This window comes from Dermochelys coriacea, chromosome 10 (genome assembly GCF_009764565.3).
Source record: "Dermochelys coriacea isolate rDerCor1 chromosome 10, rDerCor1.pri.v4, whole genome shotgun sequence".
Taxonomy (NCBI): Eukaryota; Metazoa; Chordata; order Testudines; family Dermochelyidae; genus Dermochelys; species Dermochelys coriacea.
This window is the reverse complement of record NC_050077.1, coordinates 9,305,689-9,332,925: the sequence shown is the minus strand read 5'-3', so window position 1 is coordinate 9,332,925 and position 27,237 is coordinate 9,305,689. Positions and strand designations below refer to the sequence as shown.

Sequence of the window (27,237 nt, the reverse complement as noted above, 5' to 3'; positions counted from 1 at the left end):
AAGGAGTACTTGTGGCACCTTAGCGACTAACAAATTTATTAGAGCATAAGCTTTCGTGAGCTACAGCTCACTTCATCGGATGCAGTTGGTGGAAAAAAAAAATATTTCCAGCCAATAGATCTGCTTTGCCTTCCGCTTGGCTATTTTTACTATTTTATACCCATTTGCATCCAGCAACTAATCCTCGCTCCGCAATTAAAAAAAACCCAACCCAGGCACACAGCAGATTTGGGATTTTTGTCAATTAAAGAAGCTTGTTTGGAGGAAAACGCCTGGGGGGAAGGGAGGTTAGTTTCCCTGGGGGGCGGGGGGGGGGGGGTTCGTTCCCTGCAGTGCGTTTATTGAGGGTGCTGAAACGAACATACCTCCCCCCTCTTTTTAGTGGCTGCAGAAGCCTCGCCCCCACACCCCGCTCTCCGGAGTCTCAATTGGAGGCGTGGCTGCAAGCACAGCCCTGACATCCTCCCCTCTATATAGGCTGCAGCTGGGGGCGCTCCCTGTGAATCGGGCTTTGTGCGGCGATAGAGGGGGGCCGGGGGGGGGACGCGCGGTCCAGGCGAACAAAGGCCGGGGGGAGGCAGGAAGCGGGAGGCGTGGAGAAAACCCAGGCCAGCCGCCGCTGCCCCCTGTTGTGGCGCGTTCGCTCTCTCTCGCTGCAGCCCAGCCGGCTCCTGCAGCCCCAGCGCCTCCGCTTCTCCCCCGCGTCGCTGCGCCAGCATGACCGCCAACGGGACCTCGGCGCCGCTCCAGATCCAGTTCGGGCTCATCAACTGCGGCAACAAGTACCTGACGGCCGAGGCCTTCGGCTTCAAGGTGAACGCCTCGGCGCCCAGCATGAAGAAGAAGCAGATCTGGACGCTGGAGCAGGACGGCGACGACTCCAACGTGGTCTTCCTGAAGAGCCACCTGGGCCGCTACCTGGCGGCCGACAAGGACGGCAACGTGAGCTGCGATCGGGAGCAGCCGGCCGCCGACTGCCGCTTCGTCATCCTGGCCCACGACGACGGGCGCTGGTCGCTGCAGTCCGAGCCCCACAAGCGCTACTTCGGCGGCACCGAGGACCGCATCTCCTGCTTCGCCCAAGCCGTGTCGGCGGCCGAGAAGTGGAGCGTGCACATCGCCATGCACCCGCAGGTGAACATCTACAGCCTCACCAGGAAGCGCTACGCCCACCTGAGCGCCAAGCAGGAGGAGATGGCGGTGGACCGCGACGTGCCCTGGGGGGTGGACTCCCTCATCACCCTGGTCTTCCAGGACCAGCGCTACAGCGTCCAGACCTGCGACCACCGCTTCCTCCGCCACGACGGCCGGCTGGTGGAGAAGCCCGAGAAGGGCACCGGCTACACGCTGGAGTTCAGGTCCGGCAAGGTGGCCTTCCGGGACGGCGAGGGACGCTACCTGGCTCCCTCCGGGCCCAGCGGCACCCTCAAGGCCGGCAAGAGCACCAAGGTGGGCAAGGACGAGCTCTTCGTGCTGGAGCAGAGCTGCCCCCAGGTGGTCCTGAGAGCCGGCAACGAGAGGAACGTGTCCACCAGGCAAGGTAAGGACCCCCCCCCAGCTCCCCTCCCTGCCAGCAGCATCCTCGGGAGAGCTCCCAGCCTCCGCCGCGCTGGGGATCGCTCAGCGCAGCCAGGCCTTTGTACGGGGGGGGGGGGACACACACCTCGCTTGGGATGGGCATGTGCCCCTCGGGGCTGCCCCACCCCCTGGCTCGGAAGGTGGTTCCCATCCTATAGCGGGTTTGCTGTTGGGTTCCGTGGCTCTCCGCCTCCCCGGGATCCACCTGGGTCCCGCGCCTCGCGGGCTGGCGGCAGGGACCGGCCTCGGCGCTTCACGCAAGTCCCCGCTGCCTTCAGCGTGCGCCGGGAGCCGCCGGCCCGGCCAGCTGCGGCAAGGGACCCAAGCCCTCCACGGCAGCGGCTACTTTCAGCCAACAACAGAACCGCCCCTCGCCAAATCTCCCGTTGGCTGCCCGCCCCCCCTTCCAGAGAAGCGGCTGTGACCTAGTGGGCTGCTTCAGACCTCCCTTCCCCCATCTACTGCTGGAGCTCTGCAGAGCTGCATGGCAGCCCCTCCCGCAGGGCTGTGTGCAGGGGGAAGCCATGCTGGGCAGCCCCAGGCCTACAGTTCGGGGGCTACCTACTCCCCTAAACGCGTGTGCATGCTGTCCTCCTAGTCCCCCTTGGCTGCTGACGCCGGGCTACAGCAATGTCCCTTCAGTTGCGTGTTGGCTTGTGCAGACAGACTTCTCCCTTGCTTGCTCGCTGCAGGGCAGAATTTGGCAGGGTTATACAAGGGCTTTAACCGAAACTCGGTGTTTAGCGGCTGATTTTGGTTGTGCAGGGAAAACATGACCTACATTCAGCTCACACAAAGGGAGCATTGCCTTTGCCTGCTGCTGCTTTGGCCGGGCCTGCTGAGCTTCCCCCCCCCCTCCCCCCTTTGGAAGCCAGATTTTTCTTTAATAGAGTGCAGAGGTGATCAGCTTTGTGTATGATGGGGAAAGAACCGTGTGAGTTTCATGGACGTGCGGGATCTTTGACCGTAGCGCTCCATGTGTGCTCGCTGTTAACTGGGAGTTCAAAGAAACTGCACAAAGCCGTGCTGTTAAGCATTTAATGCAGGTCCCATCTTGCACCTTCTGCACCCACAAGCTTAACCACCAGTTGCTTAAGGTTGGCAACAACATAGAGGGGGAGCTATAGAATGGTCCCCCTCCTGCAGGGTGAGAAAGCTATCTTGGATACTTCAGTTGTGTAGGTGAGAGCCAGTACATTACAAACTGCCTGGCTGTCTGATACAGGTCAGATAAACATGGTAACAGCTTGGCTTTCCATATGTGTGAAGGCTGAGGAATGAATTTGGTCTAAGCCCTTCTGTGAACAATCATCAAAATGGATGTGCAACCACAAGGATTCCTACCTCCCCTCACTTTAAGTGTCTGTAATGGTTGGATGACTGCCTGCTCTGTCTTTACCCCACAGACTGCTACAGGGAATTCATTGACTTAACCACGTCCAACCCAACTCCAAAAAATATCAACTGTTCCTTTGGCTGATATTTAATATTTGCCCTGTCAAAGGGGGGGGGTAAGGGGGATGGGGAGGCTGGTAGGAGAACAAGGGCGGGCTTGTGGTTCAGAAAGAATGGCTATTGCTGAGCTCATTGGGGAGAGGGGGAGCTGCTGCTCCAGTCTTTTGTCATGCTGGAGTATTTGGGATTGGAAAAGCAGATGTCAGGAGGGGTGGTATCTGTGGGGGTGGGGAGGCATTCACCAGTGGTCAGATAGGTGCATTTTACAGCAGGCTGCAGAGGGAATGCCTCCCTACAAGCCAAGGAAGTGGAGGAAGGCTCTTGCAGCACTGGTGGAAATAACATGGCTCACTTTAGGGTGTGTTATGTGGCTATGAGTGGAGAAGCCCAAACAATGTGGCTGGGCTGCCTGAAGGTCTTGAGGAGTCTTTCCAGAGCGGGAAATCTCTGTTCACTTTGGAAGGAGTGAAAGGGACTGTGGGCTCCATCACCTATGGTGGGAACGGGTCAAATGACCCAGAGTAGTGAGTCTATGGGGCATTCTGCTTCCTTGTTGAATCTCTCTGCTGGGCCTGATCCTTAATTTGAAGAGGGTGGGGGTGGGAAGAACCAGGAGCAAGAGGACCAAACACTGGCTATATCCCTGTTAATTTGGGTTCCTTGTTCCCCTGAGAGGTTTCCTATAATAGTTTTCTGGCACATGTTAAAAGCCCAAAGCCCAAACTTTTGGGGTGGGGGAGAAAGGGATTTGGTTCATGGGTCCAGATTGGGAACCCAGTTTGGATTCTTGCATTAGTTTCATTCAGTCTCCTCCTTAAAGGGGAAAGACATCTCATATCTCAAGACTTTCATGGGTAGCAGTGGAATGATTAGCTGCAATATGATCTCTCCTTTAAGTATGTTTCAGGCAGGGAACCAGTTTCCGCTTGGTTAATCCTAGCCAGCAGCAGCAATGAACAGTTGTGGAGCTGCTGCTTCTCTTTAGGCTCAGCTGGGGCACAACTTGCTTGTTAGTTCCTGTCCCTTGCTGGTTTCTCCCTCTGTTCCAAGGTTAATTAGAAACAAAGCTAAAAACACATGTCCAGGGGAGGCTTTCCTAGACACCCTTTCCCCTACTAGACTGATAAGCTTGTCCTTATTGTCTGATACTGCAGAGGAGAGGATGCTCCGGAGACTAACTCTCTGAGTGACCTGGCTAAAAGACTAAGGGAGTCTCATCCTAAATGAACACTTGATACTGGCTCTGAAAGATCTGTATTTTGAACTGACTCATTGGGGGGTCATGCTCTCCTTCCCCTTGCACTGGGGAGGGCAGCAGTACCTTGCTGTGACTTGTCTCCCACCACCATTGGTGAGGTTGCAAAGAACGTAGGGAGAAAACCCTTTGGTTTGCTACCTATGTTCTTTGCAACCTCATCTAGTTTTTCCCCCTCTCCCTCCAAAGTACTAGCTAGCATCTGCCCCTTGTTAGTGCTACCTCCCCACAAATTGGGCTCTGCCTGACCTAACTACCAGTTAGACACAAGTTAGTGGATAGACTTAAAGGGCCTCTGAGAAAGGATCCTTGTATCTGGAGGGAAGGAAAGACTCTCCCACAGGAAGCCAAGAGGAGCTCCTGGGTTCAGATAGCTTTTACAGCTAGAGCTATAATAGCTACTGCCTAGGCTTGTCGATTTTTCCTGAAGTTGGAGCATATGCAGCCCCAAGGATAGTTGAAATCAGTGAACACAGGCCCAACAAGTGCTGAGTTAGCAGAGATCACTTGGCTTTTGTTGCCACTCTACTCAGGTAGAGAACACTTGGAAATGGGAAGAGCTCTTCACAACACGCACCACCACATTCAGTCCCTCCTGGAATTAAGCCCTGAACATCAGAGATTCATTCCTCACTAACCTAAGGAAAAGTCTTCCAGGGGTGGGGATTTGTGACAGGAAGTGGGGGATGATGGGAGTTCAGCCTGATGACTGGGAGGCAGCTCTGATTCACCACTTCTTTGGGTGCTTCGGATCCTTCCTGGAGATGAATTTAAAGCTCCCTCAGGGCTTGCCTAAAGAGCCACAGAACTAATCCTCTTTCCAGTCAGGATTTAGGAATGTACCCTAGACACTGAAGCTGTCCTGGCTGGATCAGCCGGAAACCTAAATCAAACAGGTCTTCCAGGCAGGCAGCATGGAAAAGAAGTGACTGTAATTCTTTTGAGGATGATCTAGATTTGTCTGCTTCCTTTCCTGATTTACAAAGCCTCCAGAGAGACTATGCCCAGGTAACTGCTTGCAGGCTATTTTAGAAACCCAATCTGCTTGGGGAGCAGGTGAGATCACAGACAAAGGTGTAATTAACTAGCCTACTTGGAAAGAAATGCCCAGTTACCTGGGAAGCCTGCCAAGACCACAGAAAGAGCTGGTTTATCTAGGAGACACTGTCCTCTCTAGGGAATAGGAGAGTGGGGAGTGGAGAGTGTTAATATGTTAACAGGGTGCTCACATATGCAAATATCAAGGTCCGCCTCTAATCTCAGGTTAGAAATGAGATGTGGTTTAGAAGATAAACAAACAAACCACTTCTTTCTGGAATTGGGGATGTTGGGTCTGCTGTAACAAAGCCTCCTGTGTGGGAGTTAAGTTCCCTGGGGCAAGTGCACTCCCCATGGCTGAGCTTTTACCAGATGTTCTTTTCTTCTGTTGGTGGGAGGCTCCTTCAGACAGGACTCCCCTTCCCTATTTAATTATTGGACACAGGAGTGATGGAGCTCTTCCCTTAGTGGGTGGTTGGGTGATGGCTCTCTCCTAGGATGACCAGATTCCTTGATATTAGGGTCTTGTATATGCAACAATTCCCCCTCTTCCTTCTCCCCTGCCCCCCCAAAAAAAGCAGGTGTGAAAAATCGGCCACTTTTTGTAATCTGGTCACTTTATCCCCTCCATATGTTGTCAGAGCAAGATACTACTTTCTACCATGGCTTGACTGGATGGAACATCAAGTGAATTTACAGGCTGTGTGCCAGAAGCAGGAAGCATGGGGGGGGAGGTTAGGAAGGAACTGAGCAAAGTGATCAAAGCTAGCCTGCATAAGCAATCAGTGTAAGTGATAATCTATAGCTCTGCTGCTTGTGGGGAAGGAGAATTCTGGAGAAGTTTCTGACTTCTGGCCTTCACAATACACTGGGGACAGGTGATTGCAGAGAGAGGTGTGGGTTAGTGCCTGATCTCTGGTAGCTAAATGCCAATTGTAAATGGGGCTCCTATTGTCCTTCCCTCTTAGTCTTAACCTACTTCTGGCAGTCACCTGGCTAGAGAGCCAGAGGCAGTGCTGTCTAATACTTGGAATAGGGTGGTGACTCTTGATCTGTTCCCAGCTCTGCCCTGACAGAGGTTAAATGACCTGCTCAGCTGTTAATATGGGGATCCAAACCTATCTAATGGGGGGGCTAGGAAATCAATGCAGTAGTAGAACTCCTTATTGCCGCTGCATCCAGGACTCTAACCAGAGCACAATTCTAGGAGAAGTGCTGCTGCGTGCCTCTTTGGGTGCTGCATTAGCCACCGCTCTGCAGACCTTATTTCTTCAAAGCTTGCGTAGGTTTGTCTATTTACCAGTGGTAGTGTCCAGACTTGGCCCCAACAAACTGTTTCTTCTCCTTAACTAGGAGTCACCATTCAAGTGTAAGACTTGAGGTATGATAACCAGAGAAGCTTTATTGTAAACTAGTCTGGGGCAGGACTGCAGGTATGGGGGGGATGGTCTCCTGGCAAGAACAACTAAGCAACCAGATTCCATGCATCCAAGCTAAGCAATGGGGTGTACAGGCCAGTCCTCTAAACTGAGCTTCTTTACCTACCGCCAGAAAGTGAGGAGTGTTGCCTCAAGAGTTGGGGAATGAAGTTCAGATGAAAGGGAAATTGAAACCAACTTAAAATGCTTTCAAACCCAGAAGTGTCCTGGATCTTGGCCCAGGTGAGACTGGTTCTATGTCTGGGCTCCTGAGTTCATGGCTTGCCAAATTCCCTCCATCATTGGCAGCTCTTTCCTATTCACTTCTAGTTTTGCTGGCAGACCCACAGCAATGACTGCTTAAAGCAGTTGGGCATGGGTGGGAAATAGGTAGTGTATCTGGGTTAAATTAGCACTGGAGCACGTAGTCCTACCCTGGCATGCAGGTCCCTCCAGGTAGCAAGACAGAAGGTCTGTCGTGCAGACCTCCACACGGACACTGTTGCTAGGTAAAATGCCACAACACTGGAGCTCTCTAGAATCTTCAGCATAGCACGTTGTTCAAGGAGGAGTCCTTTGGCTGGCCACAAACGAGGCCCTTCTACTTGTGTGTTGGGTGGCAGGTTTGGATGCATCTTTCAGCTGTAATCGTGCCTTGCTGGAGTGCTGGATTTCTTTTGAATTGGCCTCTAATTGTCTATCTCAGTTATGTGATTGACTTGCTGGCTACCTCCTTAAAGTCATCCCTTCATTGCTGCAGCTTCAGAATCAAGAAACCTAGGTTCAATCTGTTGCTTTGTCACTAAGGTGGATCTTCACTGCACAGAAAACAAAACCCATGGCAGAGAGTCTCAGAGCCTGGGTTAGCTGACTGGGTTTGTGCTATGGGGATAAAAATAGCTGTGTAGACATTTGGGCCCAGGCTTGGAGAACTAACCCTTTTTGTTGGGCTTCAGAGCTTGGGCTCTAGCCTGAATGGGAATGTCTACACTGCTATTTTTAATCCCTAGGATGAGTCTGAGTCAATTGACCTGGGCTTTTAGATGTGTGTGTACACATGCGTGTGCATTCAGCATAGACGCATCCTAACCTGAGTCAATTGAATTACCCTTTTTACTGAGAGAGGTTAAGCCTCACTGCCTTCTGAAGCTTACTTTGGGTTCATAAGTGCCCTGAAATTGGCATATGGAAAGCACTGCATAAATGCTATGTATATATATTGTGGCCACTGTTGTCTAGCAAGTGTGTTCATGCTGGAAGTGGTTTTGGTCTCCTCAAGGTTAGAGACTAGCCTAGTTGTTCGTGGTCTATTTGCAGACCAGGGAATTGGAACTATGCATATATTATCTGCATTGATATCACAAATGTACATCTGGCTTAATGTCAAGCCCCTTGAGTATTGGCACATGGGGGCTGACCCTTTGAGTGGTGAATTTGAATGGAATGTGTTGGCTACTGGAAGGACCCCATGTCATGCTGCTGGATCTGCTGCTGCTCCTGCAGTGCACGTGTGACCCAGAATTCCACTTCAAGACTTTCAGGCCACTTATGAAGTAGTTTTAATTTTAGCCAGATTTGGCCCTAGGATGGTCGCATGAAGCCTAACTCAGTGGGTCAGGAGACTTCAGACCTGCAGAGCCCTGTAACATTATTCAGGTGGCTTATTCTCCAGTTGGAACTGAAGAACCGCAAATCTGAAAACTAGCTTGTAACCATATAGCTCCACAAAGAAAGACCTGCTGCTTTCTCCGGTGGGGTTAACATGCTAAAGAGGCTTGAAGGGAGGCTTCAGGGAGGGTTGAAGGCCTTGTGGTTAAGACATTGGACTGGGATTTGGGAGATGTGAACGCAGTTCCTGGTTCTGCTATACAGAGTTCCTGAGATCTTAGTCTCTTAATCTCTCTGCCTCAATCCCTCACTAGTAACACTGAGAATATGCCCTCTGTCTTGCCTAGTTTCTGTTTAGACAGCCCTTTACTTCACTTGTAAGGGCAGTCTAAACACAAAGTGGTTTAGGTAAAAACCCTGTGTAGATACCCTCATTTTAGTTATGACTTATTTGAATTTAAACCAGTTCCTAATCTAATTAACCAAGCCTGGTTTTAAATCAGTAACATCTCTTTGCATTGGCTTAAAATAACCATTAGTTTAAATCCTTGCAACTCTGTGTAAGCAAGCCTCAAGCTCTTCTGGAACATGGTGCCTAGTACAGAGGCCTCCATCTTAGTTGGGCTTAGAGGTCTATTGCACTATAGATAACAAGCATTTGCAGATTCTGTAGTGGGTTAATGTCACTTGAATTGTTCTTACACCATAGAGCTCTAATTCCAGTACATACATAAGAATTTTGAAGTAAAAGATGCAGCTTAGCATTTGCATCTATAGCTTTAAGTCTCCAAGCACTGGGCAGCAACTAATTCTGCCTGTGTATTCCCAGAATACTTAAGCTTCTGCCTATGTTGTTGGAGTCTGAGCCATGGGAGCCAACAGAAAAGGCAGGTGTGCACTCGTAATTCTGTCCCTTTGTTCTGCGTGAGGTCACCTTGCACACTTTTCAGCTTTCTACTTGTTGCCATCCAGTAACAACTTGCACTAACTAATACAAGCTATAGAAATTCAGAGGTTGCTTCAGTCTATATATAGGGGACTGTCTGAATGCTGCTTAGCTTGTGCACCTCACTATAAGGTTCTACATCTAGAAACTACTTCCAGAGCAGTGAAATGGGTCCCCTCAGTGGATCTCTGAGGTAATCTACCTCATTTCTGTCTAGAAATGGCCTTGTTCAGGGTCCTGAATCTTTCCAGCTGCTACAAAACTTATCCATCACTTAACACCCCATGTGTAGTAGGCTCAGGGCAGAGGAAAGGGTGTTGCTGCTAGAATACTTCACCACTGACTAATGATGTTGGAAGACCTGTTTGACTCTGAATGTACAAGTGTATTTCATTGAGAGTCTGTGCCTCCCTGTGGTACTGAGAGGTTAATCTCTCAGAGCTGGCAGCGGTTGGGAAGCTTGGCAGCTAGGGAATTAGGAATCCCTCTCCTGATCCAACTCTGGCTTTTCTTCCTGTCTGTTTCCACAGCTGTCTTCCCTTGGGGGAGCTTAAGCAAAGAGGGGTTGGGGCTGAGAGAATTCTTTTGTTATGTAATATTCCTGATGCAGGGAACAATTGGGGATGTACATACAGGCTCATTGTTAATGGTGCTAACTCCTAAGAATGCTTGTACCAAGATGCCTTGGTGGTGATGTCCACTCCTGGTAGAAGTGCTGTAATTTAGATATGCTCCCTAATGGCATGAATTCTCCTCATCTAAAACTATTTTAATAGCACAACAAAATACAGACCACTCTTCTCCCTCTAGCTCCAAAATGTCTCAAACAATGTTGTTAAACCCCTGCACCAAGATAAGACTGGGAGCTCTCACCAGAGCTGCAAAGACCAATTCCTCTTATCGCCTGGTTTCCAAAGATGCTGGCAATCCCCTTGCCCTCTTTAATACCCCCAAGTTCTCCTGCCTCCCAGACTCTTCTTTGCCAAAGGTGAGGAGGAGTCTTCTCTATCTAAAGACTGCCCTAAGAAGTGACTTTCCAACACCTCTTGTTCCTGTTTCCTTGCCACAGCTCCTCCTATTGCTTTGGACAACTTCCTCCCCCAGATTCTTATCTATGAAACCTGCCACAGTCCAACTTAATAAAAAAAAAAAAATCACCAGAGATGCATAACTTTTCCCTTGCCTCCCCTCTCCTCATTCCATATCCTGGGTGGATTTTTTTCTCCAGGTTTGTCTGATCATATTCAATAGTCGGTTACATTGTTTCTGTTGAAAAGGGCTTCTCCTTTACTCCTAGTGCAGCCTCTACCACAGGACTACTGCATCCATCTGGCCAAAAGCAAGAGCCTCTCCAACCAATCAGACTTTCTCCTGAAGTGGCTTTCTATTCACTTTGGAGTTCCCTGAAGATAAGTTCTTGGTCCTTTCCCTATTCATTTCCCTCTTGTGTCTCTAACTTTAATTAGCAGCTCTGTAAAGGTCAGGAGGAGTCATGCAGATTTCAGACTAGAAATCTACAAAGAGCAGTAATTAAAGTTTGAGGGTAATGGTATTTGCAGAGAACTCTGGGATAACAACTGAAAACTCTTTCAATATAATATTGCTTCTGGCTTTAGAATCAGGCAGAGTGCCAAATTCAAGGTGTGAGCAGCATGCCCACCTCTGAGCTTGGATGTCTGCCTTTTCATCTTATCAAGCATAGAACCTCTCTGGGGGAGGTAAGGTTGCCACTAGGCAACACAACCTAGTAGTTGGGGTTCTGATCTTTTACACATCACCCCTAAACACACCTAGGTCAGAATGCAAGAATTGCCTTGCTCTAGCTTCCTGTTTGTTCGCTGTCTTCCCCCACAATGCTTAATGAGTGCACAAAGCTCTTACTCAGAAAGCAACATAAGACTTGCTGATCTGTGAAAGTCAAAAGCAACAGGCAAGACACCAAGTGGTGTATGGTGCAGGGGGGCTGGAGTATTTATAAGCTGTCTGTGTAAGTTATCCAGAGCAATGGACAGGGATATAGGAATTACTAGAATGGGAGCCCTAAGGCTTCTAATGTTACTATAATTGCCTGCAGCACAGCCTATGATGACAGTAAAAGCCTCTGACTAGTAACGCTGACTCAGCCACATGTCCCTGGAATCACTCATTGTAGGGGAGAACTCAGCTTCTCCTTACACTCCAGATCCTCTGGAAGGTGGGGATGAACCCATCTAGCCTTGAACAGTGGAGGAGAAGGTCCAGCTGGCCAAAGTGAACAATCTTATCCCTAGACAGGTTTCAGAGTAGCCACCAAGTGAGCTGTAGCTCACAAAAGCTTATACTCAAATTTGTTTGTCTCGAAGGTGCCACAAGTAGTCCTGCTCTTTATCCCTAGTTAGCTAATCCTTGATGCAGGAAAGGAGGCTTTTTTCCTTCTTCCCCCTCAGTCAGCTGCTAAACTGTGGGTACAGTACCCTGTTTGGTACTCAAGATATTTTACCATGCAACATTTCCCTAATTTTGCATGGCTGTGACCCTCCAAACCTCCTGTTCGGTCTCTGTTACAACCCTTTGAAGCATTGTTCTGCTGGAGTGTAATTGCATTCCTTTCTGCTGAGTCTGTGTAACCCAACTCCAGCCTGGCATTTGGGGACGGGGTTTCAGAGAACCTTCTCTCCTCTCCCACAGCCTGATCTATTCCCTGTGAGTAAGACCACCTATGGGCCTACAATCCAGTGTGTTACATCTGATACTTGAATAGTCTCAAGGGACTATTGAGTGGACAGCTGACCCTTGAATGGTAGTGGGGAAGAGGGTGGGTTCTGGACAGCCAGTGCTTTGTCTAGCACTAGATTGATTGATCTCAACCTGTGGTCTGCAGCTCCCAGTGATCCACAGATTAAGACTTCCAATGGGGTCTATACCGCCATTTGAAATTTTTTAGGGGTCTGCAAATGAAAAAAACACACCATTGTCTATCTGATTTGCTTTATCACTCCCACTTCATCTCATGCCCCCAGGTGGGAGACTAGACTTCTCCTGCTACTAATTGTTTCTTGGCTAACTCTTGATACATTCCAAGTACCACAGCAGGTGGTTCCTGCTGAGCCATAGCATATGGGAAGCTGGTCTCTGTTCAGTACAATTTCATGGTAGCTATCTAGCTGTTGGCTCTGAAAATGGGACCAGTTGGCTTTTTCCTACATTAGTTTGTGATGCAGATGCAGTATCTGCTTAGATAAAAGGCAGGGATGGGAGGAACAATGGCTCATAATTTAAAACTCCTGATGTGGAGGGCTAGGTGACTTGAAGTTCAACAGTTGCATGGAGACATGTTCTGCAAAACCCCCATCAATGGGTGTAGTGCAGCTGGAGCAGGACAGGCATGGCCTATTCTCTGACAGGAAAGAGATCTAAATAAGTGGTATCTGGAACCTCCCTCCAGACTTGAGAATAGAGTACTAGTCTTGGCACTTTGGGGGGCAGAAGTGGGAAGGAGGCACCCCAGGAGGGTAGAATCTAGCTCCTGGCATGTCTTGCTTTTTGCCCTCTGCAACCCAGTACTGTATTCCCCATACAGAGCAAAGCATCCCTCCAGATGACTTATTTTGGATTAAGGGAAGCCAAGAACAGATCTTCCTGGGAGTACAGTGATGTACACTAACATTTCATATCAGAAACTAAGGCTACAATGGCAATTCAAGGAGCTGCACTGCATCTCTAGGTGCAGATACACAGAACACTGTCCCCTTCAGCATTCTTGATTAAAATAATGAGATGCTTATGGGCAGCCATATTCTTTCCATCCTGCACTAGTAGCTCTTACCAGCTCCCCTTCTTTCTCTGCCCCAGCTGGCAATAGCCTCCTTCAAAGCCTAGAACCCCAGCAGCAAGGTAGGAGTGTGCAGAGTGACTCCAAGGTGCCCTCCCTACTAGTGTAAATATCCCCATGGTAGCTCTGAGCTGACAAGCTTTTAAAAGCTGCCTGACTCTCCTAGATCTCAGGTGGGATTGTACTTGCTCAGCTAGTCCAAGTCACTACCGGTGCTGTTGTGGCACCAGTGCTATCCTCAGCAGGCTAGCTGGATCCAAGCTAATGGGAGTGCCTGCCTGAGCTAGGAATGACCCCTCCAGCTGCAGTGTAAATGTACCTAGCATTGGGGAGCAGAAGAGAACGAGGGGCTCTGCTGACCCCACAACTGTGCAGTGCCCCCAGGTACTCTGCTCCACTGCTCAGAGGCAAGCCTGGGCTGTGCCCATTTAGCAGCTGTAAATGGTCATGCTGGGTGCTTGCTAAATTCCAGATGGGAGGGTGGTGGAGAGAAGGTGCCCTTCTTGCATTTGAAAGGCTAGAGATGTCTTGTAGTTGTCAGCTGATGCTGACCTTACAGCAGGTGCAAGAAGTGGGGCTTGAGTTAGATTTCCATATCTAGTTCAGGAGTTGGGACGCTACTTCCTGCTGCCCTTCTTGTTCCCACAGCTCGCTATCCATTCAAGCTGAATTCAGCATGAGAAAGAGGAGCCTGGCACTTGTACTCCATCTGTTTGGAAATGCATAGGTGATACTCCACTGTCTAGGTGGGGAAACTAGCGTACATGATGGAAGCCACAGACTAGCCCTGTCAAGCTAGAGCAGGGAGGGGGAGAGAAGTGGGTTAGAGGCTCAAAGCATTGAGCCATGGCACACCCCTAACACTCTGGTTATCCAGATCAATATCACCTCTAACCACCTTCAAGACACATCAGTGACCATCCTATTTATGAACCACTTAACATTTTCAGAGCACCACCAATTACCTGGCAAATTGATGTGACTGACCCAGGTGCACTGAACAAGCTCAGCTTGTTGGGGTTTTTTGAGCTACTATTGTGGGGATGGTGAAGCCATTGCTCATGTGTTTTAATGACCTTTGCTCTCAGTGTTGCATTACTCCATGCTTCCACAAAACACCTTGTGAAGTATGCTGCCTGCTTCTAGAGGGGCAAATGATGGCACAAAGGTCATGGAGCAAGTGAGTGACTGGGAATTTGGTTAATGGAGCAGCATATCCCCTAAACTCTGGTGCTTGGAGCCCTTAATTTAGCATATGCATTGGACTGCATATCCATCAGACTCTACAGATAGCTAGACAAACATGTCCACATGCATTCCTGGTCTTGCACTGCTGAATGACAGTGTCATAAAACACTTCCACTCTTTGCATTATTGGGTGAATCACTCTGACCCTTCTGACTAACTTGCCAAACTTCAATCTGAGCAAACTTGGAGTGCTCAGCTTTCACCATGGAAAGCATCCTCTTAAAACCTCAAGGCTGGTTCTGGGGTGATGCAGTATATAGGTGAAATCCACAGTTAATGGGACATGCATAACTTAACCACAAAGAGCTTTGATTCAGCAGGTCTGAGAGACCTAAACCCACTATGGGCTCTGCAAAATGTAGCCAAGTCCCAAGATGGAATACAAGGTGCTACAGGTGACATTTAATCCAATCTTGGGGTCTTGCAAAAATTGCAATTAACCCTCTCTGCAATTGCATAAAACCCTGCTGTATTTTATAGTTCTGGTCCAGAAAACCAATTACAAGGAATTCCTAAATCACGTTTTCAATAGTCAAGTGTGTTTTTCTACTGGCAGTTCAGACAGCGAGTCTTCTAGAAGATGAATAACCTGCAAACTATCAACAGATTTGTTTCCTGTTCCATTCCCAACTGTAGAATAGTCTACAGCAGTGGTTCTTAACCAGCGGTCTGAGGCCTCCTGGAGGGGGGTGTGTGCAACCAGGTTTCAAGGGGTCCAGTCTGCCAAGTAGGGCCAGCATCAGACTCACTGAGGCCCAAGGCAGAAAGTCAAAGCCCCACTGCACAGGGCTGAAGCCCAGGGCCTTGAGCCCCAGCACCCAGAGCTGAAGCTTGAGCAGTGTAGCTTCCCAGGGACTTCTGTTGCACAGGGCCCCAGGCAATTGCCCTGCTTGCTACCCCTGGCTTTTATATGCAGAAAACCAGTTGTGGCACAGCTGGGCAGAAGAGTTCTTATAGCATGTTGGGTTGCAGGGTGGGGCTCAAAGGGAAGGCTGAGAACCCCTGGTCTAAAGCATTCTACTTAATGTGTTCCATAAGGAAAAGGTGAAATTCAAATGGAATTTAGCAGGAAACTCCTTTTTTCTGTGGCTCTCCCTGCCAGCTGCCACCTTAATGTCCTTCACCTCTGCCTGTTTACCCAAGATCCAAGAAATATTCTGTACTTCCTTCCCATTTTGTGGGGGGAGGAAATTTCAGGGTGAGGGCAGCACCCCCAACCTGCAAGCTGTCAGAACTAAAGGAGAATTGGCCCACACATAGTCTTAAGACAAGCTCTTCCTGTTATCAGATATTGTGCTGTCACCATTCATTGGTTCTGTGAGGCCTTATTTCTGCCCCTCCTTCCCTATAAGGGGGGAAGACCAGCCAGAGCCAGCCTGACTCACTGCGTTCCTCAGTGTATGGCCATTGTGTAAAGGCTTATTCAAATAGACTTCCAGATGTGAGTGAGCCTTAGCTGCTTCTACTACCACTGATCACAGAGGAGGAAACCCCCAATGGCAGGCATGGAAAATTGCAAGCAAAAGGGGGGGGTAGCAGCATAGTGGGTAGCAAGAGCTGTGCCCCTTCCAAAGTTAGACCTATAGCTGGGGATTGAAGGTCCTTACCCAAAACTCTTGTCCTGTCAGGACCCTACCCCTCTCCTCCCATAAGCTATCTGATCAAATGGGCTGGACTGAGACCTCCTGGCTGTGTCTGCACAGAGAACTTGTGGGAAAATTTCCCCCTCTTCCCTCCACACAGATCAGCCTATTGAGCTACAGATCAGACTTCCATAAAACCATCCTTGTAGACAGGGCCTTGGTGGTTCTAGCAGAAGACACTATCCCATAACCTGGTAGAGCTCTTCATTCTCTGTAGCTGACACACCAGAGATGTTCCCATCTGGCTCAAACCTGTCTCAGCTAATCAGGTAACAAAACATGGATCACTGCATAGTCACTGCTGCCGGCACCATAAATAACTTGCATCAGTTCCAAACATGCCACACAGCTTCCTTGTGGAACTGTTGCATTCCTACACGCCAACACTGAATGCCTGGCATGCTGTCTGCTTGGCTTGCATTGAGTTCTGCAGCACATGGGACTGGATGTGGCTATGTCAGTCATGATGAATGAGCAAATTGTTCAGTTAAGGTCATGGTGGAGGAGAGGCACAGGCCCAAGAGAATTCTCCTGGGGGGGCAGCAGCAAGGGGACAGACTGGTTCAGATAGCAGGCTCACCAACAGGGCTGACCTGATCAGAGGCAGAGGTCCTGACTTTGGCCCCTTTACAGTCAGTTCAGCCAGGTTAAAGGCATTGTAAACCAGCTGGATCTAACCCCCCCAGGATTTCCCCAGCATTAGAGGCTTCTCTGGCAGTGCATTGCTGCTGAAACCACTCTAAGCCCTGGCAAACGAGATGTGGCTGGAGCACTGCTGTGCTCTGGCTATTCTGAACTGCAAAAACTGCCTCATAGGGCTAAAGCCAGGGACTGGACTGGTTCTCTGTTGGCTCCAGAATCCAGGGAACTTCAAAGGTGGCACTGAGACACACAACTTGTTGAGCTGTGCAGAACAGAGCTTAGAAATAGGGCCAGAGGATGAGAGGTAAGCAGAATCTCTCCTCAGGGAAGAAGGCTGTCTCAGACTGCCCCCAAATGCTTGATGCTTGTGAAGATGTGCACCAGCAGTATTTTGCACTGACTGACATAGAGGGCAGTCACACTAGTTCAACTTTATTAGAGCATAAGCTTTCGTGAGCTACAGCTCACTTCTCCGATAAAGTAAGTGAGCTGTAGCTCATGAAAGCTTGTGCTCAGATAAATGTTAGTCTCTAAGGTGCCACAAATACTCCTTTTCTTTTTGCGAATACAGACTAACACGGCTGCTACTCTGAAACTAGTTCAACAGAGATGTGCCTGGATGAAAAGAGAAATATTGGTGGTACTGACAAGAAGCCAGTTTAGACATGGTAGATAAGATTATGGATAATCAAGCTAGGTAAACAAAAAGCTGAAAGCAAAGTGCTAGTGCTTTGCTTATCATTCCAGTTAATCAATTTATAGACCAGACCTAGCTGGCCTCAGTATTAGCTATTAAATGCATATGAAGGCTTAGAGATGGATCTCTAACCCTTTGAAGCCGTGCCCTGGCCCTTCCCTAGCTATCTCTTAACACTGCCCCTATCAACTTCTCACAAAGGGGGCACTCCTCACCCTGATGTCTGACTAGATAACAGTTGTCTAACTAGCCTGCCTCTATCTAGGCCTGTTCCCTTCTATGGAAGTTCAGCTTTGGGCCTATCTAATCTAGTGACTTTTGCAGTTTGTTTAAATTAAAGGGATGTGGTGGCCAATCTGACTCTGAAAATTCTATGCCAACTACTACGTGTAACCCTCAAGATTGTAAGAGTTGAAAGATTAGAGGAAAACTAGTCAGTTGGCCTGTGCATTTGAAGGCACTTGATATAGGTACATTTGTTGTCTGTCTCTCCTTTCCAACTCCACAAGTCTTCACTATTAACAGTGGTAGCAAAGCTGGAACTGAAGAGGTGACAGGCAGGCTTTATACTGGGGGAGGAACCTCAAACATCAGAGTGGAAAAAGCCCTTCACAAAATATCAATGGCCACTTCATTTTGGTGGTAGACTGTGGCCCTTTAAAACACACACCACAGAGCAATTAAATTGAATGCTCCTGCTGCCCTCTTTAATTCAGCTCCGGAATCCTTGTCAAGTTCAGCACTTCATTCTTGCAAATGGGCGAGCAACTTGTTCTCAATAACCAGCCATTTCCATATTCTTCCTGGGAAAAACTCTGTCCATCTAGGGCAGCCTGATTTTTCCCTCAATTGCTAGCATTCATTTCAGCAGAGTTGCCCACACAGTTCTGATTCCAAAGCCCAGTGGAGAATGGCAGGCCACAGGAACAGAGGCAAAAGCAGTAGGTTGCTAAGATCTCTGAAGTCTGACACTGGAATCTTACTCTGGGCTTTTCTTGGCTCCAAAGTGCTGCTGGTGACTCGCATCCCAGAAGCTTTTTTTTTTTTTTTTTTTTTTTTTTTTTTTTTTTAGGAAAAAGCTGCCAAGCTTGGTGAGTTTCCCTTTCCATGCAGGGATACTTGGCCCAAGCATGTATTGACTAAGCGTATTTTCTTGAGGATAAATGCCTGTGGTCAGATGCAAGTGTGGCCTCTCAGTATCTCACAGGGCCAGACTGGCTTAGGGTACCATGGCAGCTGTTTGGATAGCAGTGTACAGGAGGGTAAAGCAGTGCAGTTTTGCACAGGAGCAGCAGCAAGAGGACTAGCCTGAGTGCATGATAGGCCAGACAGCACAGTTAGAACTACAAGGAGCTCCCAGCATGCACAAGCCAGGCAGAGCAGGGCAGTGTGTTGGGATGAGAGGGAGAGAAGCAGGCTCAAGAGTTGGATCTAGGGTGAAAGTGGCCCAGTGCAGATTGAGAGTGGGGGGGCAGGGGAGAGCCTTTAAGCAATGTGCTATGATTCCAGTTTTAATACAGAGTGCCTTTCAACTGTGCAGGATGCTAGTCTAGGCCAGTTGACATCCTTGTTAATGTCTTCCAGCTGACCTGGAAGAATAGAGGAGTTTCATTTTTTGTGTCCCATGTAACTTCTGTCGTGTTCTGGGATGGAGGGACCTGACCACAATATGACATAACCTGAATTCTGTTCTCCTTTGTACAGCCAATAGGATCCAAATTGTTTCAGCCATATTGCAGCCTCTGATTTCCAGTGCTGCAGCATGACTAGAAACATGGAAGTGCTTTGACAGTTAACACAGAGAAGCCCCTGTCCCGGTTTTAAGCATGCCATAAAGTCTACAGATGTTGTGGAAAGTCATAGCTGAGAAGTTTTACTAGGATGGATTGACTAGCTTAGCATCTCTTACACATGAAAACATCTAGTAGCCAATTGTAACTTCCCCTCATTCTCATCTTCATTTGATGGGCTGATCAGGAATAGGGCTGAGAATAGCACACTCAGCTGTTTGTGGTGATTATTGCAGACTTCGCTGAAATGTTCTGTTCCAACTACTTGAGCATCCAGATTAAAATCTTAATGTCAGGGAAACTGTTCCATGGATGTTTTCATGGGCACTTTTTTTTGGTGCAGAAAGCCTATGCACGAGGTACTAGTGCAGCTAAGGGAGATTCACTAAGAGTAAGCAAACTGTCACGATCTTTCTGCAAAACTTGCCCCACTTTCTTCCTTGCTGTTGATATTCTTGTGCTGCTGATTCAGTTAACTCATTGGGTCCCTAACAAACATTTTGAAAATTAGCTGCATTAGGGGCTGTTCTCTAATACTCCTTGCTCTGTCCAGTCTGAGCTGGACTGGGTTGGTGGGGGGGAGGGGGCTTCTTGCCACCAGTTAAGCTTCCTGACTTTCTCCTATAGGGATGGACCTTTCAGCCAATCAGGACGAGGAGAGTGACCAAGAAACCTTCCAACTGGAGATTAACAAGGACACCAAGAAGTGTGCTTTCAGGACCTATACTGGGAAATACTGGACCCTCACTTCCAATGGTGGGATACAGTCCACTGCCTCAGCGAAGTAAGTCTCTAGAGGGTCTTCTGTCCAGTGCTTGTAGTGGGCAGGGCATTCTGCTTGGTGGCTGTCTTTGGAGCCAAATTAATCCAGGGGTCACATCTGCATGTAGAACAAAATTGTTCTACCCTCTGAATGTAATCTGTTCTAAGGTGGCCCTGATACCCCAGCACTGGGGTAGAAATGCCTGGGTCCAGGGTCCAACTGAAAGCAACTGGTCCACCACCAAGGTTGTCCCTTGGCCACAGGAGGCTGAAACACCAATGTCTTCACTTCCAACTACAAATGCACTTAGTGGATACACAGGCAAGAGATGCTGCTCAATGAAGGTATGCAGCATTCCTACGCATGACCCGCATGGCCCTAGTAGGGTCGTGATGCCATGCCTGATAAGGCCCCAGTCCTCTGCAAGCATTCATCCCCTTGGGCTAAATGGCCTCTTAGAGTGGAGGGGGCAAACAGTAGCTGTTGTGAATTGTTACACTGCCTCACTTGGGACTGTTTGACACAAAAGGACCACTGGGTATCTGGAGCAAACTTTACAGAAGGCTGTAAGAAGGCCCTTTAGCAGCAAGTAGGAATAATCCTTTGCAGTTCCTAGCTGAACCCTTAGATGTAAATTAGGCTGTGTGCCAGAAATGGATCTAATACCTTCCTTGTGAAAATAAAGCCTTGATTAGAACCCACCCATCTACACAAGAGAACTATAATATTAGGTCCTATAATGGCTGTCCTATCTGCATGGGCCCTGCTCCAGTGGCTTGAGTATAGCACTCCATCTTTCCAAGCAGAAGATACCCCAACACTGTTTCCCTTTTGCCCCAAGACTCCTATCCGCTTCTCCAGAGTACAATAGATGCAGCAAGCTTCATCCATATCTGAAGGTGCAGCAGAATCTTATGCTTGGGACAGCAAGGCCTGACAAGGCAAAATAAGACACTTTATGATCCTCCCTTGCCTAAACTGATGGTGGTGCACCAAGTGAGACTTCTCACTATTTTATCCAGTCAAACTGGACTGGTTAAAATACTGCACAAAGCTGGGGGGATGCTGATCACTTGGGAATTACAGCAGCTGCCCTGAAAGCATACGGTCTAAAGTGCCTTCCTCCTCAATGGAATTCATACCTAAGAGCCTCCTTGCCTTCTGTAACCAGTACCAGATGGATGTGGTTCCACTGAGCTGTGGAATTTGTCACACCCAAAGCAAAGCCTAGCAAGAGGATCAGTTTGACTCCAGGTGACTCTTTAGTCCCTCTGCCCAAAACTTCTGTGCAAGTGAGCCTGAGTTTCTGTAACTGAGCACTCTCCAAATCCACTCCTATCAAGGAAATAGACTAACCTAAGCCAGAGGTTTGCCACTTCCAGTTTGTCCTTAGGCACTACCTCCAAAGAATCCCCTTGGATCTCATAATCTTTAACAGCATATGGGGTAGTCCTTGTGGAACCCAAAATGAATGGATACCCCAAGTCAGGCCTGATAGAGAAACAAGACTCCAGATTCTCAAATCTAGACTGGAGTCCTAAAGTAGATCTCAGAAGGTGCCTGACTTCCCTCTCCACCACTCCAGAATGCCTTCCTTGGGCCCATCGCAGGTAAAACCTATATCACTTCTCTTTACACAGGGCAAAAGCCTTGACATGTCACACAGCAGACCATGGAAGCAAACGCCTAGGGCTAAACTTAGCCCTGGGAACAGCAGGCACAACTAGCAGGTGAACAAAGGGGAACTTAGCCCAAAGATTACTGCCAAGAATATAGTCTGCTCCACTAACTGCTGGCAGTTCAGACCTAAATTGCAGCTTGAAATTACCCAGTAGATGGTGAACTTGTTTTAACCCTAAAACTCCTTAGAAAAGATGCTGGGATAACTCCACTAAACCCTCCTATGCAGGATCTCAAACATCAGCTGGCCTGGCTGGCTGCATAGGGCTTTGCAGAATGAGCTCTTCTCCATAGGCCCCAAGCTGCACTGCCCCTCTGGAGGAGAATGGTCCCCAGTACAGCTCTTCCCTTCCCAATGGCTTGTCTGCTGTTTGTCTTTGCTGTGGCAGGAACGCCAGCTGCTACTTCGACATCGAATGGTGCGACAAGCGCATCACCCTGAAGGCTGCGAATGGCAAGTATGTCACGGCCAAGAAAAACGGGCAGCTCGCAGCCACTGTTGAGGCAGCAGGTGAGGGGATGCCTTGTCCTCTGTAGCCTAGTGACTTCTGGGAAAGTAATGGTGGGGAAGAGCTTGGGATGAAATTGGGAAAGCGACACCTCTGACCTCACTGACTGGGCTATTGTTCTGCCGCCCCCTGGCCTGTGTCTGAGTGAAGGTGGCAAAGAGCAGGGTGGCGGTCTCCTCTCCCAGGCTCTGATGGACCAGACTGGAGGTGGTCAATGGGTTTTACTCTAATCACCTTGGCTGTTTTCACCCACCCCAAGTCAAATCTAGAACCTTGAGAGGATAGCTTGGGACGCCGTGGGGGTGGGGGGCAGGATCTCCATGGCACATCTCTTGTACTCTCCCCCAGGGAATCTGGATCTGTTCTAACAAGCCAGGTACCTAACAGCCCTTCTCGCCTCCATCTCTTCCCCTGACCTTTTGGCTGGTAGGTGAGACGGAATACTTCCTGATGAAGCTGATTAACAGACCAATCATTGTCCTTCGTGGGGAACACGGCTTCATTGGCTGCCGCAAGGTGACTGGGACCCTGGACTGCAATCGTTCCTCCTACGATGTCTTTCAGCTGGAGTTCAGTGATGGTGCCTACAATCTCAAAGGTCAGTCCTGCAGTTATGCAGCCTTGGGGGCTCCACCTAGCCACCTCATCCCCTGTGGCTAGATCTGTATGACTAGCCTGGCTGTTCATACAGTAACAAGGACCAAATGATCTCCTGTATGCACCATTAGCAGTGCTACTACCCTAAGGGCTACACAACTTTAATCTCCTACCCCACAGACCAATGCTGTGCGGCACCCTTCCCTAGAGCAGAATGACCAGGAGGCTTTTTGCATTGCTCGATGACTCTCTCTCCTATGGAGTTAAAGGAGGCTTAGAGGTCTGATCTGGGCTGCCTATAGAGCAGTGGTTCTCATCTAGGGTACACGTACGCCTGGGGATACACAGAGGCCTTCCGGGGGTACAGCAACTCATCTAAATATTTGCCTAGTTTTACAACAGGCTACATAAAATGCACTAGCAAAATCAATATAGACTAAAATTTCATAGAGACAATGACATGTTTATATTGCTTTATACACTGAAATGTAAATACAATATCTATATCCCAGTCAATTTTAGAATTGTATGGTAAAAATGAGAGTAACTTTTCAGCTGTGACTTTTTTGTATTTTGTCTTGTAAGCAAGTAGTTTTTTGAGGTGTAACTTGGGGGTACAAGACAAATCAGGCTCCTGAAAGAGGTACAGTAGTTTGGAAAGGTTGAGTCACTGCTCTAGAGTGTCCATTGGCTTACCACTTTTCTAGAGTGGCCTGAGTCTAGGAGACTCCTTTCTGATCTCCGCCTTGTTCAGGTTCCCCTTATTAAGCCTCTGCCTAACCAACCTAATCCAAGGCAATTCTGGCATATCAGTGAAACCTAAACCTCCTTGCTATTGTACTGTGAATCCTCAGCCTTGTTGCAGAGGGACAGCTCTCTGTATCTCTTCAGCCCTTGGTGTCCTGGAGACTGCCACCAACCAGATATCTTGGACCATAATAAGTTGGCATTTGTCACTGGCTGGGGGTGAGACTGTCACTGCCATTGAACTTGGGCTGGAGTCACTAGGAGCAAGACTGAATGTTGGGTTGCATAGGTGCTACTCCTTTCCCCTGTGATTGCAGTGACCCGTGGGGTCTCATGGCTCCCCTAAGCTGTCAAGATCCCAGGTTCAGTTATCAGAGTAGCAGCCATGTTAGTCTGTATTCGCAAAAAGAAAAGGAGGACTTGTGGCACCTTAGACTAACAAATTTATTTGAGCATAAGCTTTCGTGAGCTACAGCTCACTTCATCGGATGCATTCGATGAAGTGAGCTGTAGCTCACGAAAGCTTATGCTCAAATAAATTTGTTAGTCTCTAAGGTGCCACAAGTCCTCCTTTTCTTTTCAGGTTCAGTTAGGAAGCACAAGAAACTTTGAAACAAGCAGGCTGGCCTTGAGTGGCCCTCTCTGATCTTCCCATGGGCAAACTGAACAGCTCAGGCTGCAAAACTGGCTCTCCTTTCAAATGACCTAAAAGTCTTTGGATGTTGAGCTGATCTCTCTCTAAAGAACACTCCAGTACTGTGGATCACAACTCATGTGGATTGTAATGGCACCACCTCTCCTTCTATCTGTGATTTCACAACACTTCTTTTTGACTACAGTTCAGTTAAGCTTAGTAGCTTGGCAGTGTTCTCTAGCCTCTGGCATCTATTCCAGATATCCTTCATTCAGGACACTGCTTTTCTCCCCTTCTCTCCCCTGCCCCCCCACCCTATCTGCAGATTCCACTGGGAAATACTGGATGGTGGGAAGTGAGTCCTCTGTCACCAGCAGCAGCAATACGCCCGTGGACTTCTTCTTCGAGTTCTGCGACTATAACAAAGTGGCTATCAAAACCAATGGCAAATACCTGAAGGGTGACCATGCTGGTGTCCTCAAGGCTTCCACCGATGCAATCGACCCCTCCACCCTCTGGGAATATTAAATGCACTTTAGCTTTCCCCTTGCCAATTTTTTGTTTTGTTTGGTTTCTCTTTTCTCTAAAAGGATTTTCAGACTGGCTTGCTGCTCCCTCCTGCCATAGAAGCCAATCCAATTTGTTGGAGGTTGGTCTTCCTTATCTCTCTTACTTGGATAGTGACCTAGGGAAAATGCAACCTGTCTATAGAGCTAGTGGGGTCTTTCCTTGGGTTTGTGTTGGGCTTTGAAATTGTAGTTGCCATCCTCCACCCTGGCTCTGAGCATCACCTCTGTCCTCTCTTCCCCTAAAACTAAAGGGAATAAGATCACCTCTGCTCTCTTGTGCCATATTGGAGTGCTGGCACCATATCTCAATCTCTACTGCCAATGCCCATGCTGCTGTCAAGCAAGGGCTAGCTTGCACAAAGCTGGAGAATCTGAGTGCCAGCGTCCCACACTCCTGGTATTTGCTCAGACCAAGGAAGGTGAGATGGGTTATGTTAGTCTCTATCTATGATTAAATGTGCTCTTCATAGTTCCCAGCATGGGGAGAAACTTTCTCCCCACTTGGTTTATGAAGGATAAATATTTTCAGTCCCTAGTGGGGGCAGAAGAGGTGATCTAGCAGATCCTATCCAGCCCGTCAAGGGGCTGGTTTCAGCCAGCAAAACAGAACTCAGCTGCAGGACTAGCAAGCTTAACTCTCAGAACTGGAAAGACATGCAGGGGGTTCATCTAGAAACTCTCTCTTAAGGCCAATCAGTCTAGAAGGCTTCAGACTCCCAGCTCCATCAGTGGGATTCCCCTTGTGCCCCATGTGTGCTTTTAAGTGTCAAAGGAGCATCTTGGAGCCTGTCTCAGCAGGTTCTAGCCTGAGAGGCTAAGGAAGCTGCTTTAGTGCTAATCTTAGACTTTTTTGGAAGGGGACAGGCTTTTTGAATTGATACAGATACTGTAGCTGGACACTGAGTGAAATTGGTAGCAATCCTCTGGCTCACCTTTGTGTGCAACTGGGGAAGACTTCCTCTACAAAAAAAATCTTCTGCCAGCCAGGCTGGGAATTTGATTTCCCCGTGGCTGTTTAAAAGGGGTAGTAGAACTTGAACAGGATGGGCATACCTGCCTATTGGTTAGCAAGGGTTGGGTCTTACAAGCGTTCTGACCTGCCTCCTCTCCCTGTCTTCAGGAGAAGTAGAGTGAGTCTGGCACACAGCAGTACTGCCCCACCAGCTGCCATATCTCAGTGGGTTTTTGCCCAACAACCAAGTCTTCTGGGCTACAGGAGCAGTGGGAGGAGAGCAGCAGTGTAAACTGACTGATATTTCTCATTCCTTGGACAGTGGCTGGAAGCAAAAATTGCAGATCTCAGTTTAGAATAGAAAACTCGTTAGCAACTTTTGCACAGTGGTATTTGTTCACTTATCTCATACCCTACTGGAATCTTAAAATCCTCACTACAGAACAGTGTGGTGGCAAAGTGTAAAATGACCATTTCTAGTGTATAGGTCTGAGAAAGCTATCTCCTCTGCCATTCCGGGGGGAGGACGACTAGTCAGTGTCTCTGACCCAAATGCCAACTCTGCATTGATTGCATGAAAACTTAGCAACATTACTGGAAGCAGAAAGGACCAAAACAGTATTTTTAATGTCTATTTATATATGCTCTCCATAGCACTATTATCAGCTGTTGTCTGCATTAGAGTTCTAACAATGTGTGCATTTGTAATAGGTAATGCTAAACCTCTCTTTAGGGTATCAGAAGGCACTTTGCCCTTTGAGGCTTTCCCAAGGGTGGTGTTCTGCTCCCTGTGACCACCTAAATAGCCTAACTTTTTGTACTTGGCCAACCAGATGTCCCAGTTTGAGCCTGTACCGATTTTTTTTTGGGGGGGGGGGCGGAGAACAGGTGGATGTATTCCAGATACAAGGTGCTGCATCACAGCCATAGGTTGTGTTCTAGTGGCTGGCTCCCATGGGTCAGTCCACATCTCCATGCCTTGCTAAGCTATAAACAGTGCATGGTGCTTGTGGCTTCACATCTGTGCCAAAACAAAGGGCCACTACCAGTGGCCGGCAGCAAGGTAGGGGGGGAGGGGTTCATAAGCCTTAAAGCCACATTGCCATTATATGGGTTCTTCCTATAGGAGCATGGTGCTAAACTCTCTATTTGGAGAGCAACTGGCACCCCTAATCTGAGTGGGGATGAAATGGGCTCCCTACTGTCATCTCTGCTCCTGTTGTGATGTCAGGACTCTACCTCTGGGTTCATCTACCTTCTTTCAAATTCAGGGGTGATCTTCTGTCAATCTTGTCAGTGTTTAAACTACAATCCACTATAGGGACAAAGATGCCTCTAAAGAAACAGGTGGCCTGCTGAAATCCTGAATGATCCTGTGACTTGGCACATAATGCTTGCTGGCTTTCACATCTATTGTGGCCCTCTTCTCCCCACTCCTAGCTGCAGTTTGAACCATGTAACTCCTGCTCTGGCTTCTTCCATGTGACAATAGGTCAAGAATTTTTCAGTCTCCTTTATCGGGTGTCGTGGCTTTGAAAACATCTCACTCTGAAATTTTGTTAACAGTTTTGGGTTTTTTTTATTTTTTGTAAGTGCCATTTGTATAACTTAAGTAGCTTCAAGTGGAGAAAGATCAATAAAAACCTGCATTTGGAAA

At 48.4% G+C, this 27,237-nt stretch overlaps 1 protein-coding gene across 1 annotated transcript; it reads left to right on the top strand.

Annotated features, from left to right (window-relative positions):
- Positions 1-411: 411 nt before the first annotated feature.
- FSCN1 (fascin actin-bundling protein 1) lies at positions 412-27,237 on the top strand. The gene is made up of 5 exons (XM_038419438.2): positions 412-1,540; positions 19,757-19,913; positions 21,962-22,083; positions 22,512-22,679; positions 24,385-27,237. The coding sequence occupies exons 1-5, from the start codon at positions 718-720 to the stop codon at positions 24,585-24,587; spliced, it is 1,473 nt and encodes a 490-aa protein (XP_038275366.1). The 5' UTR covers positions 412-717; the 3' UTR covers positions 24,588-27,237.

Coding starts and splice junctions, on each gene's coding strand:
- FSCN1 (XM_038419438.2), top strand. CDS start 718: ATGACCGCCAACGGGACCTCGGCGCCGCTCCAGATCCAGTTCGGGCTC. Junction 19,914..21,961: donor CAGTCCACTGCCTCAGCGAA/GTAAGTCTCTAG, acceptor TTGCTGTGGCAG/GAACGCCAGCTGCTACTTCG. Junction 22,680..24,384: donor TGGTGCCTACAATCTCAAAG/GTCAGTCCTGCA, acceptor CCCTATCTGCAG/ATTCCACTGGGAAATACTGG.